Source organism: Macrotis lagotis, chromosome 1 (assembly GCF_037893015.1).
Source record: "Macrotis lagotis isolate mMagLag1 chromosome 1, bilby.v1.9.chrom.fasta, whole genome shotgun sequence".
Lineage (NCBI taxonomy): Eukaryota > Metazoa > Chordata > Mammalia > Peramelemorphia > Peramelidae > Macrotis > Macrotis lagotis.
The window spans coordinates 411,039,518-411,053,589 of NC_133658.1; the positions used below are offsets into that span (position 1 = coordinate 411,039,518).

At 37.5% G+C, this 14,072-nt stretch overlaps 1 protein-coding gene and 1 pseudogene across 1 annotated transcript; both read right to left on the bottom strand.

The window, feature by feature from the left end:
- Window positions 1-645: 645 nt before the first annotated feature.
- LOC141504185 (protocadherin beta-2-like) lies at window positions 646-8,229 on the bottom strand (annotated as a pseudogene).
- A 119-nt stretch (window positions 8,230-8,348) lies between these two features.
- On the bottom strand, window positions 8,349-11,309 carry LOC141506221 (protocadherin beta-2-like). Its single transcript, XM_074212783.1, has one exon. It carries the CDS (start codon window positions 11,305-11,307, stop codon window positions 8,914-8,916), a length of 2,394 nt encoding a protein of 797 aa, XP_074068884.1. The 5' UTR covers window positions 11,308-11,309; the 3' UTR covers window positions 8,349-8,913.
- Window positions 11,310-14,072: the final 2,763 nt, after the last annotated feature.

Consider the following 14,072-nt stretch of genomic DNA (forward strand, 5'->3'; position numbering starts at 1 on the left):
ATTTTCAGTGATGTCTATGCACCTTTCAAAAACAAAAACCATACAAATAACTTAAATTTTTATTTTGAAAACTACAGGAGGTTGCTACAAGATCATCACTATTTTCTGAAGATCTTTCATTAAAAATTTAGGAGGGGGGATAAATAAGTGGAAAAAGTCCCTTAAAATGTCAGATCAGATCTCTAAATTCCCCTTTAGGAGAAACATAATTATTTTCATTGTGATAAGAATGAACTCTTGGAAAATATTCCTTTTTAAGTGTTACAGAATAGGATAACTGAGTCAGAGTATGGAATCACAATCACATTTGAATTCTAGAAAAACTTTTGCTGAATTATGACTCAGAAAAATTAAAATTAAAGTAATAGGGTACAGGGGAAAATTCAAAGACCTGAAGAGAACAAAAAGAGGAAAGAGAAAATGATTTACCGGAAAGAATGTAGGGGGTGGGGAAGAAAAATGTTCATGTAGAGGGGGAAATTGAAAATAAAACCATTATGATAAAATGTAGTGTTATAAAAATTACTTTTTCATGCTACAAGAAGACAGGCTACTGATGGGATGGGGAAAGGAAAGAAGTCTTAAAATCTAACCTCTGTGCACTGAAATATATGTGAAACCTTAACTGAAGCAAAAACTATTACTTTAAGACTGAATTTTGAATTGAGTCTTCATTTCCTTCTGATGTAGGAAGGTACCAACTACTGAGTCACTGACCAGAGACATCTCATGTTAGTGACTTTGGGATAGGATCCCTGTCCTGCTGAAATTCACCAAGTGACTTGGAAAGGGTCCATTTGAGGTGAAATGACTGTCAGTGATATCCTTCTTCCTCTTCCATAGGCAAATGGTTATGTACATAATAAGAGAGATCAGAAAGAGAAAAGAGAGAAGTCAAGGAAATGACTAGGTAGATGGTGAGAGAAATAGTCTATACCTACTCCTTGGGTGCATCTGGAAGTTGCAGATACGGCTCAGAGAAACCATCCACTAAGAGCACATTTATTATAACCATTGTGGTCAGAGGTAGCTGCCCATTGTCCTTCACCAGCACCAGGACCCTCTGCTTGATGGCCTCACTGTCACTGATGGGTCTTGCTGTATGAACTTCTCTATTGTGGACCCACAAAGTAAAGAGTGCTGGGTCTGTGGCCTTGATCAGTTGGTAGAAAAGCCAAGAATTCTATTCCTAATCCCTATTCACAGTCACCACCTTAGTCACAAGGTAACCTAACTCTGCAGTTCTGGATACCAGGTCATTGCAGGGAGCTGTGTCATTCTGCAAGGGATACAGAACAAAGGGAGAATTATCATTCTCATCCTGTACCAAAATCTGAACCAAAGTCTGGCTTTTCAATGATGGGGAGCTGCCATCAGTTGCCCTCACAGTGAGCTGGAAAGCTTGCATAGCTTCATAGTCCAGGGATTTCAGAACATAGATGGCCATTGTCTGAGTTAACAGAGATGTAGAAGAGGGGGCAGGTCTCCAGTCTCTAAAGGCAGTAGAGAATATGTGACTTTGGCATTGATTCCTGAGTTCCTATCATTGACACTAACATTGCCAATGTGGAGGTAGGGCTGTTGTTCTCTTGTAGGTACAGTTTGTATTCTCGCTGAGAAAACACGGGAGGGTTGTCATTGATATCAGAGATGAGTACGGTGAGATTGTACCCAGATTTGAGACTTAGGGATCCCAAATCCACCACTGTAATAGTGATGTTGTACTCAGTCCTGTTCTCTCTGTCCAATGCTCCCTTTGTTACCAACATATAGAACTTCTCAATGGAAGGTTTTGAATGTCTTCTTGGATGGAACAAACTATCTTTCCATTTTCTCCAGGGTCAAGGTCTGAAACACTGAAAACAGCAGCTACTGTCTCAGGAAAATTCTCTGGAATGGGGCTGGTAAGAGATATGGCCAGCTCTGGAGGATTGTCGTTCAGATCGATCACCTGAACAATAACAGCACATTCTGCAGAAAGTCCCCTAACATCTGTGGCTTGGATATTTATAATGTAAGATTGAATTGACTCAAAATCCACTTTTTTCTCTTAAGTAAAGTTCTCCCAATTTCTCTTTAAGGTGAAAAGTTTTATGAATGTTTTCAGAGGGATATAAAAATGCGTGAGATATTTCTTCATAATTCCCTGTGTCTAAATCTGTGACAGAGACCTTAAATAACCTTCGATCCAATGGAACTGTTCTCTGGGATTTGAGTTTGATTCTGGGACTGAGTAAACATGGGGGCATTGTCGTTAATATCGACTACAATGACTCGAACTTGAACAGTTCCAGACCTTGGTGGAACTCCTCCATCCACTACAGTGAGAGTTAAAATGACCACACACTGCTCCTCCCGATCCAGTACCAGTTCTGGGTATCTTCTGCCTTCAACGCTATCTCGAATTTGAATATGGAAAAGGGAATGGTGACTGATCAAATAATTCTGGAGACGGTTATTTCCTACATCTAGCTCTCTAGCATTTTCTAGCAGAAATACAGTCCCGGGGGCGGTGCTCTCCGGGATTTTTAGCAGTGCCTCAGTTTCTAAAACTGGTGAATGATTATTAATATCTTGAATTCTTGATTCAGCCAAAACAATCTGAATGGGATTTTCCAGTAAGATCTTAAAAGGTAGAATACAAGGCTCGGCGGGGCCGCACAGCTCCTCTCGATCCAGTTTCTCTCTAAGGAACAGATCCCCAGTTCTGGGGTTCAGCTACAAATACTCATTTTTGCATTTAAAATGACTCTGTGCCCCCGATTGGACAGTTCCCCCGTGTCCATTCCTAGGGCCTTTGCCATGTTGGCCACAAAAGAGGCTTTCTCCATCTCCTCCACTACCTAAATTTGTTCCACTTGCAATTGCCCCAGACATAACCAGGAGAACAAAAGAAAGAGAACTTGCCTTTGCTGCGGCATCATCGTCCCTTCCGACTGCATTATTCTTTCAGCTCCTTCTTCTCAACCTTGGTAGCCCAACTCGATTGCAAACGGTAACCAAAGGTTACAACTTTCGTCCTTCTGATTGATGTCTCAGAAATATGAGCGTCCTGGACCCTCTTTCTAGTACCCGCTAAAAATGCTTCTCCTCTTGACTGATTCAGGGCGGTCTTTCTTGGAAGTGGTGTATTTGCCGATCTTTTCTGAGTCTTCTTAGCCTGCAGCCCCACCACGCGGCTCTTCATCATCTAGGAATGCAGTTAAAGCTTGGAATGTGTGTTTCTTATTAGACGTCACACGTTGAATCCGTCTATATATTTCAAAAGATTTCTGGCTCGTTCTTTACAAGAGAATCTCTCTCAATGGTGCAAGCACTACAAAATGACACTATGTCTTGGTTTAGGACACTTTGTTCAAAACTTCACAGATAGCAGTCTGAATTAGAGCTAAGCAGAGAGAAGAATATGCAGCCCTTGGGCATTTTAATGCAATATTTAAGCAGAGAAAAAAACCCAATATTCATCTTGTAGATTCATCGAGGTTGGTTTTTAGTGACCCTGAGGTAGATTAATCATAAATGATAAGTTTGAGGTGCAAAAGGAAGAAAGGAAACTTTAATTTCAATAATAAACCTTCTTTTTTTCCTGGAGCCCAAGAGTCTATACTCTGGAGGCCAGACTGTCATATATAATTTTTTTTTAGGTTTTTGCAAGGCAATGGGGTTAAGTGGCTTGCCCAAGGCCACACATCTAGGTAATTATTAAGTGTCTAAGGCCGGATTTGAACTCAGGTACTCTTGACTCCAGGGCCTGTGCTCTATCCACTGTTCCACCTAGCTGCCCCTCACATATACTTCTGATGTCATTTTATCAAGTTTTCAAAGACTTCCTTAACTGGATTGGAGGTACTACTCTGTGATTTGAGGGCTCCTTGCCAGCAAGGATGAGGTACTATCCACTATTCTCTCCCCACTGGCCCACTCTCTCTCTCTCTCTCTCTCTCTCTCTCTCTCTCTCTCTCTCTCTCTCACACACACACACACACACACACACACACACACACACACACACACACAAAGATATATTCCATCCCCTTGGACCTGAATCTGGGAAATTATGTCTCATTTATGTTTTTCCACTAAAGAAATCCATTTGACTGATTCTGGACAGAAAGACAGAATGGGGAGATGATCTTCTTGTTGGTTGGGATCTGATAGTCTAAATTAATTCAATCTGAAGGAATGATTTTGATCTACCCCTTATTTTAAAATTTTTAAATGCTTTTAGATATATTCTTATCACTTCCCAATGACTGAACTCTACAAACACTCTTCCTAATAACAAAATACAGTTAAGCAAATAAAATCACTACAATGCAAAGGCCCAAAAATTATAAGCACCATCCAACACCTCTAATCAATTTTCTACAGAGAAAGAAGAGTTATACTTTGCCTACAGTCCCCTAAAGGCATAATAGGAGACTGTATTGATTGAAATTTTGAAATCTTCTGGATTTATTTTTCTTTATTTTCCTTAAAATGCAATTTATTCTTTTCCTTTAGCTTTTGTGCTGTGTCAGTTGTTACAAGTCTTCCCAAGTTTTTCTGAAATCTTATATTTGTTTCTTTGCCTTTGTAATTTCTTGCTGCATAATAGTTTGAATTAATCCTTAAACCACAATTTATTTAGTTATCCATTAATGGATGATCATTTATATTCCTTTCAGTTGTTCTACTAACTCCCCAAATCCATCTCCTCTCACATCACACTACATTAACTATGGGATTGGGAAGAAATATTTTTTACTTGTTTAGTGCTAATTTTATAATGAACTAAGTGCCCCTGTTCTAGGTATCTAAGGTTTTTGTTTTAGGAAAAGTCATTCAGAGGATGGAACCAAGATGAGGGCAAGAAGCCAGGAATTCCCCTAGGTTCTCCCCATCTTCCCTCAGAAACAACATTAATCAAGCTTCTAAATAGACTCTGAAACAAAAGAACCCACAAAAGAACAGATTGGAGATTTTCAAGCTTTAAGGTATCTGGAAAAGACTTCAGAATAGGTTTTTCTCACTAGGGAAATCATGGTCCAATACTGGGAGCACAGCACAAAAGATGGAGTTGAGATCATCATGGGTGGATCTGGAGTAGAGACTCCTGGACACCAATTCAGCAGACCAATGGCATTTGAAGGCCACGTGGGAGAGCTCCAACACAAGTTCCCCACACCCCTGTTCATCTGTTGGAACTGGATTTGACAGCTTTAGTCCAGTGAGCAAGTCATTAATGCTTTCAATGCAGAATGTGGGCCCTTCTGCCATCACAAGAAGCTTGGGACAGCAGAGTTCAAAATAAGTAAGAAAAATCATGACAATATAAGGCTATTTTTGAAGGTAAGAGCAAAACACCATCTCAGAAGAGCATGACAGAAAAAGTACTACATTTAAAACCCCAGATGGGGAATATTATTGGTTTACAGTCCAAAAAGACTTCTTGGAAGAGCTCAGAAAGACATATAAATCAAGTAGAAAAATTGGTAGAAGAAATGGAAGAAGGGGCAGCTAAGTGGTACAGTGAATAGAGCATCAGGTCTGGAGTCAGGAGGATCTGAGTTTAAATCCAGCCTCAGACCCTTAATACATACTTAGCTGTGTGACCTTGGGCAAATCACTTAACCACATTGCCTTGCAAAGAACAACAACAAAAAAAGAAATGCAAGAGAAATTCAACATCTTGCAAAAAAGAAGCACAAAAATTGAGAAAAATAAATCCTTTAAAAATACTAATTGGGGGGTGGCTAACTGGCGCAGTGAATAAAGCACCGGCCCTGGAGTCAGGAGTACCTGGGTTCAAATCTGGTCTCAGACACTTAATAATTACCTAGCTGTGTGGCCTTGGGCAAGCCACTTAACCCCATTTGCCTTGCAAAAACCTAAAAGAAAGTACTAATTGGGCAAATGGTCAAAGAAAAATCATTCAGTGAAAAATCTATCTGCAGTCTTGTGAAATAACTGTGAAAAAAAAGGATGTTAAGCTTGCACATTCAGCATTGCTGTTGCAAAGGGAACTCTCTCATTACCTGACTTAATTCATGTATTAATTTTTTGTCTTTTTAACATTGATTTTTTTTACAAAATTCCTTTCTCAATTTATCCCCCTCTCTTCCCATTCCTAGACATCCATCACTGATAATAAAAAGTAAAAACAGAGCAGCAAAGCTAACTAATTTATTAACAAAGTGGTATATTGTAGTTAACTTCTTCTTTGGGACCAAACCTAGTCATTAGAATTTCATATTATTTAGTTGTAATTATTAGTTGTCAATTCCAATTGTTTTGTTTAAGTAATTATTTATAATGCTTTCTCATTTTGCCTTATTTTGTTTTCACTTCATCATCATTTGGTGTTTGTCTTTACATAATTCTCTGTATTCTTCAAATTTATTTTTTCTTTTGGTGTAGTTAGATTCCTTTACATTCTTATACCACAATTTGTTTAGCCATATTCCAATAGATGAATGTCAGTTTTGTTTCCAGTAACTTCCTACTTGTGAATTAATTATTAATACTGTTCAATCTTAGATTAACATTAAAATAAGTGGTTTATCTTCTTATGAAGATAAAAATAAACAAAGGAGAGGCAGATTGAAATCTTGGAAAGGCAAGAGGTGAAATTATGAAAAATTTTGTTCAATTCTATCTCTGACACTTGCTGGGTGAACTCAACAAGTTTATTGGCCCTAGGAGCCTCGGGCATATCTATTTTCACTTAAGTGGGAAAAGATATCTGCTGCATTGTGGAGTTTGAGTACTTTGACATGGGTTTCCACCTTAATCTAAATTTGTTTATACATTAAAAATTATTTCTTTTAGAAATTTAGATTGCATGAGTCTACCTTAAGTTATTGTTTTCTACTTTCCCAATATTGGCAATTATAATTTGTTTCACTAAAAATCTATTTTAAATTATACTTCTTCAATTTAAAACATCAAAATGTATTAAAGACAATGAAGAGAGAGATTGGCTTGAATGACTTCAGAGACACAAGATTTACAACCAAAATTCAAATACTATCTTCCATTATTATTACCTGCATGACATTGGACAAACAACTTAATCTCCACTGATCTCACTTTCCTAATCTGTATAACCAAGGGGGTGGAACTTCTGAGTTCTCTTCCAACTCTAGATCTATCATAACCCTTCCATATCTGCTATTCTATTATCATTTTCTGATTGCCTCATGATCCAAAGACTCTCATTTAAAACCAGTCCATTAAACACCAATCATCTGAACAAAATGTTAATATCCCTGAATTGACACATCCCACAAAGTGGGGGATTCATGGGATATCTTCAGGGAAAGAATAAAAGAAAATATTCATGTAAAATGATTTAATTTCAATTTCTTTTCTTTTGAAGGATGTTCAGCATCAAATCTGTGGAACTTGAGGAGAAAAGTACTAAAAGTTTATAAAAAGTGATACATCAGATCTACATTTCAATACCATAACCTCATGTAAAAATCAATTATTTTCACTAATTTTATAATATTACAGGGAATTCAGAAATCAGAGTACTATGCTTCCTTCAAAATTAAGTATCTCCAAATGAAGATAAATTATAATCAGGATAATTAATTTTATGATTCCTTTCATTATCTTTGCAAAGGTGTAATCTTATAAAAATTTTTATGGATTCCTCAATGTCCATTTTTTCTGTCATTTTCCCCTAGTCATTAGAGTTGAAGATCAAAATCAGGAATCATCATTAAAAGAATATTTTCAACTGTGTTTATCTTTTGAGCAATATCACTATTGGATCTATAAGAGATCAAAGGGTAAAAGAAAAAATACCTACAAATACAAAACTTTTTATAATAATTCTTTACATGATGTAAAAGAATTGGAAATTGAGATGCCTCCCAATTGGGAAATAGCTGAATAATTTATTGTATAGGAGTTTGATGGAATGCTATTGTACTAAGAGAAATGATGAGCAGGATGCTTTCAGAAAAAGCTGTGAAGACTTACGTGAATAGAGGTAAATGAAATGAGCAGAACCAGGAGAACACTGTACACAGTAACAGCAATATTGCATGACCATCAACTGTGAATGACCTATCTGTTCTCAGCAATACAATGGCCCCCACATTATTCCTAAAGACTTATGAAAAATATTATCTAGGTTCAGAGAAAGAATTGATAGCCTGAAGAAAACATTTTATGACTATATTGAGTTACTTGTCCTCTCAAAGAGAGAAAAATTTTGGAGCTCAAAATTTTAAAAAACAAATGTTCTTTTTTCTTTACATAAAATTGAGAAAAACAACAAAGAATTAAAAAGAATACTTCCTATTTTTATTTATTTTTATTTTAATTTTTAACTACATGCAAAGATAATTTTCAACATTAATCTTTTTCTAAGTTTCTGAGTTCCATGATTTCCACCACACTCCCTTCCCTTTCCCCTTCCATGGTAGATAATAAAAAAGAAAAAAACACATATAAGTCAGATCTGAGTTATCATGCACAATTGTCTTCATTGAAAAAAGAAAGGTCTTTTCAAAACATTTTCCAACATATGATAGAGCAAATGATACATGAAAGAAAGAATTCCATAGAAATACAAACTGATTATGTTCATCCTATATATATATATACACTAAATTATTTGGCCACAAACACTAAAAATCTAAGTGTGTAATGTGATGAAGAATGTTTTAAAGTCCCTCATTCCTAACAACTGAGAGATTTGAGAACCTAGGGGGGGAAAATTAAAAAGGAGGAAAGAAAGACTAGAGAATAAAGGGTTTTCCAGTTAAGGATGCAGAGAAAAGGGGGAAGTATTTCTGAAAGTGGAAAAGAGGATTAATTTTATAATTAAATGAAATATTACAGATATGTATTTTATTTTTGCTATAGAAAGACAAGAAACCAGTGGGGAGGGATAATCTATTGAAATGGGTCAAAACATTAGGTAAAGCAAAAGCTATTTCTTAAGTGTGGGTTTTCAAGAGAGTCCTTCCCACTTCCCTCAGTAGATGGAAAGGTGGGAATAATGGGTTTCAAGAACTTGAATTCACTGGTCCCTGAGCCATTGGTCAGGCAAACCTCATACTGGTAACTCTGAGACAAAGTCCCTGTCCTACTGACATTCACCAAATGACCTGGGAAGGGGCCATTTGTATTTAAATGACCACCATCAATAACAACTCTCTTCTTCTTCCATAGGCAAAAAGCGATGAAGGTAATAACAGAGACCAAGAAGAGGAAGGAGACAGAAGCCAAGGAAATGACTAGGTAGGTGGTGAGAGAATCAGTATGGATCTGTTCCTTGGGTGCATCTGGAAACTGCAGATAGGGCTCAGAGAAACCATCCACTAGGAACACATTTAGTGTGGCCATTGTAGACAGAGGAGGTTGCCCATTGTCCTTCACCAACACCAGGAGCCTCTGTTTGATGGCATCTCTGTCACTGATGGGTCTTGCTATATGAACTTCTCCATTGTGGGCCCACAAAGTAAAGAGTGCTGGGTCTGTGGCCTTGATCAGTTGGTAGGAAAGCCAAGAATTCTGTCCCCAGTCCTTATCCACAGCTATTACCTTGGTCACAAGGTATCCTGGCTCTGCAGTTCTGGGTACTAGGTCATTGCAGGGAGCTGTGCCATTCTGCAGGGGGTACAGCACAAAGGGAGAATTATCATTCTCATCTTGTATCACAATCTGAACTAAAGCCTGGCTGCTCAATGTTGGAGAGCCACCATCAGCTGCTTTCACAGTAAACTGGAAAGCTTGCATAGCTTCATAGTCCAGAGATCTCAGAGCGTAGAGATGGCCATTGTCTGAGTTAATAGAGATGTAGGAGAAGAGTAGGAAGTCTTTGGTCTCTGAAGGCAACAGAGAGTAGGTGACTTTGGCATTGATTCCTGAGTCCTTGTCACTGGCACTGACACTGCCAATGTGGACGGCAGGGTTGTTGTTCTCCTGTAGGTACAGTTTGTATTCTCTCTGAGTAAACACTGGAGGGTTATCATTGACATCGGAGATGAGCACTGTAAGATTGTGCTCAGATTTGAGCCTTGGGGATCCCAAATCCATCACTGAAATAGTGATGTTGTACTCAGCCCTGCTCTCTCTGTCTAGTATTCCCTCTGTTACCAACCTAAAGAAGTTCTCAACTGAAGGTTTCAGGACAAAAGGAATATCATCTTGGATGGAACAAACCATCCTTCCATTTTCCCCAGAGTCAAGATCTGAAATCCTGAAAACAGCAACTACTGTCTCAGGAGAATTCTCTGGAATGGGGTTGGTAAGTGAAGATATGGTGAGCTCTGGAGGATTGTCGTTCAGATCTATCACTTCAACGATAACAGTACATTCACCTGAAAGGCCCCCACCATCTGTGGCCTGAATATTTATAGTGTAAGACTGAATTAACTCAAAATCCACTTTTTCCTTTAAATAAAGTTCTCCCAAATCTTCTTTTAGGTGGAATGTTTTACGGATGCTTTCAGAGGCATGCACAATTGTGTAAGATATTTCTCCGTTATTACCTGTATCTAAATCCGTGGCCGAGACTGTAACAACCTTGGATCCAATGGAACTGTTCTCAGGGATCTGAACTTCATATTGTGATTGAGTAAACGTGGGGGTATTATCATTGATATCGACTACAATCACTCGGACTTGGACAGTTCCGGACCTAGATGGGGTTCCTCCATCCACTGCAGTGAGAATAAATCGAACTTCAGAATGCTCCTCCCGATCCAGGGCCTTTTCCAGTACAAGCTCTGGGTATCTCCTACCCTTGCTACTGTCCCGAATTTGACTGTGGAAATGAGAGTTAGGACTGATCGTGTAGTTTTGCAGGCTGTTGCTTCCTACATCTAAATCGTGTGCATTTTCTAGTATAAATACAGTTCCAGGGGAGGTGTTTTCGGGGATTTTCAGTATCACCTCAGTGTCTAGGAACACTGGTGAATGGTCATTAATGTCCTCCACTATGATCTCAGCCCGAACAATCTGAAATGGGTTGTCCAGTAAGATCTGAAAAGGCAGCACACAGGGATCAGCCAGGCCGCACAGCTCCTCCCGGTCCAGGTTCTCTCTCAGGAGCAGATCTCCGGTTTTAGGGTGCAACTGCAAATACTCTTTGCTCCCTTTGAAAGCAACCCTGGCCATACGATTCGACAATTCCCACGCATTCAGTCTCAGGACCTTTAACACATTAGCTATAAGGGAACCTCTTTCCATCTCCTCCACTACTGAAAATCGCTCCGGCTCTGAGGTCCCCCCAGACACACCCAGTAGAACAAAGAAAAAGAGAACTTGCCTTTGCTGCAGAGTCATCGCCCCTTTGCGTTCCATAGTTCCCCTGATCCCCTCCTCTTAACCGGTGTACCGCAACTGGACCGCAAATGCCAACCAGAAGCTCGTTAGGTTAAAACCTCAGGAATATGCAAGACAGAATCCTTTCCTCCAGTTGCAAAAAATTCTGTTCTCTTTCCAGACTTTCTTTGTCTATATAAACATATCCGCAAATCCTTTAGATCTCTTCTTAGTGTGCAGCGCCACCATGCGGTTCATTTTATTGTGCTTCTCTTAATTCTATTAATTTATCTGAGTATCGCTTGTCAGACAACGCAACTTGAACTTTGATCTGAATTTGACAGTTTGTAATATCTTTTACTACAGGGCGATCTGGATAAGTGCTGTATACATTTACAACTTTGTCCCAAAACCCAGATATGTTTTATTTTAAGTTCGTTTAAAAGGAATTCAGCCTTCAGTCCATGATGCAGCTCTCTCTAGTCCTTTTGGGCAATCATTAAGGTGTTTCACAGATTGCAAATGAAACAACTTGGGTTAAGTAAAAACTTTGATCCATCTACAACCCTTAAGGGAGACAGCCTTTAGAGAACCACTGTAAAGGGAAATAAATAGCCAGGCTTTGGTGAGAGAAAGTAGGGTTCTTTTTAAAAGCAGCTGATGCTTTCTGTTCCTCTCAAGTCTGAGAGCTTATGAAGTCGAAAAGAGAACCTCAGAAGCTCTTTATCTTAATTAGTTACTCATTAAAGACTTTTGTACATAACTAGAAATGTGCAAGGACTCGTGATCAAAGGGGTTTTTTCTTAGCAAATTTTAGATACTACTACTACAGGTCTCTTTTATGACTACCCTTGGAACTAAGACTATAGCGATCTGAGTCCAGGATTTTTCTTAGAAAATAGGCGCTTCTTGGAAAGGATCCTTTGGACTGAGGGTGGCCACCAGGAAAGGATGAAGAGTTTTTCAGAGCTAGTCAGTTTAGAAGAAAAGAGGGAAATCATAGGATTACTAACCCTTTGCTACTGTATGGGAGAGTGACACTTTTTAGAGGAAAGAAAGAGATAAAGAAAGCATCATTCATTACTGAATTCTTTAAAGTGCATGGAGAAGGAAGAAAATACAAACAAGCAATATTGAATTTATTATATATAAACACTTTCAAAGGATGAGTAATGGAGATTTGTAGGCTTAACATTCAATCCTCTCTCTACTACTTTTTAATATTGAAATACTCAGGGATTTTGGTTGTTCAGTTCAGAATGAAAAATAATATAAATACAAACAAAAATAAAATAGCTCTGAGGAATCTTTTAACTTTGTTTAAGTTTTAACTTTGAGGTCAGAAAGATAATGTCTTTAACTTTCAAAGGTTTTATTTCACCAAATTGACTTCTGAAATAGCCAGAGGAACATAAAAAGAAAAATTTTTAAATCTAATGGTATTGTGATGATTCTAAAGCACATAATGTTTTGATATTGGAAACTCAATCTCAATTGCTTTCATAAATCTCAATTGTACTTTCCTTATGTTCTCTTTTAATGCTGTGGAATTATGAATCATTTCTATTGCAATGTAACAAATACATGTTGAGATTGAGCACAGAGGACTGGATTTGGAGTCAGCAATACCAGGAGTTAAATCCCAACTTTCACATTAGTTATGTAGCCATTACTGAATCACTTAACATCTATGTGCCTGTGCCTCTGGAAACTCCCTAAGAATTCTCTATTAAGCAACAGATGTTCAAGTTGAAAAAAATTACATTTGTCTTGTTTATCAGTTCATAGAAGAAAGAAAAGTATTCTGATCTATTGTGAAATCTAAATCATATGGAAAGGATTTTTTTCCTTAATTGATTTTTAAAATAATAAAAAATCATATTTTTGGTCTCAAACAATTTTTTTTCTGTTTCCCAATCTTGGTGATTACATCTTGTGGCAAAATTAGTAGTGTACCATAAATTGTAGTTCTTCTATGTTAAATATTATATAATAGAAATGAATGGGGTGAATGACTTGTGAAAACTCTTCCAAGTCAAACATTCTGTAATAAAATTGAAAAAAGGTTCAAGTTGGAATCCCTAGAAGATAATTAACAAATATTTTAAAAGTTGGACATTTGAAATCACACACTAGGCCAAGAGAATGACCCCTTTCCCAGATATCACCCAAAAAAGGAATTTTTTTAGAAAACTAGAAGAGAAAATACAGACATATTTAAATTTGTTTTTCAGGTCTTGAACTTTTGAAGGAGGGTGAGTTTTAATAATTGTTGTGGTTTGAGGAGAAAAACTTTATAAAGATTACTTTACAGCATCACATAGTCAGACACACTAACCAAACCACTTATTGTCTTCAAATCAAGGATACATAAAGATTAGAAATGGTCATTTATAATATCACTGATAAATTCAGTGTTCTGACCTGCCTTCACAATTGTCTCCAAACTAACATATACTCTTTCATCGCAATACTTTTTCATATAATTCTCCTACTTTCATAAAGATGTATTCCTAAAAGTTTTTCATCAATGCCATGGTGTTCTTTTCTTTCCTGTAATTTTATCCAGATATAATACTTTCTAGATTGGAACTAGAAACCACATATAGAGAGCATTTGGGGGGAAATTCATCTATCATTTTAAAAATATCAAAGTGAATGCATTAAGCCTTTTGCTTAAAATACATGAGCAATTATTAAATTTCTCATGATCACAGTAAGTTACAAGATCTTTGCTGATCCTTGAAGAGCTTTCACCAAATAAAAGAGAAATAAAAGGAGAAAATCATCCAGATTATCAGAAC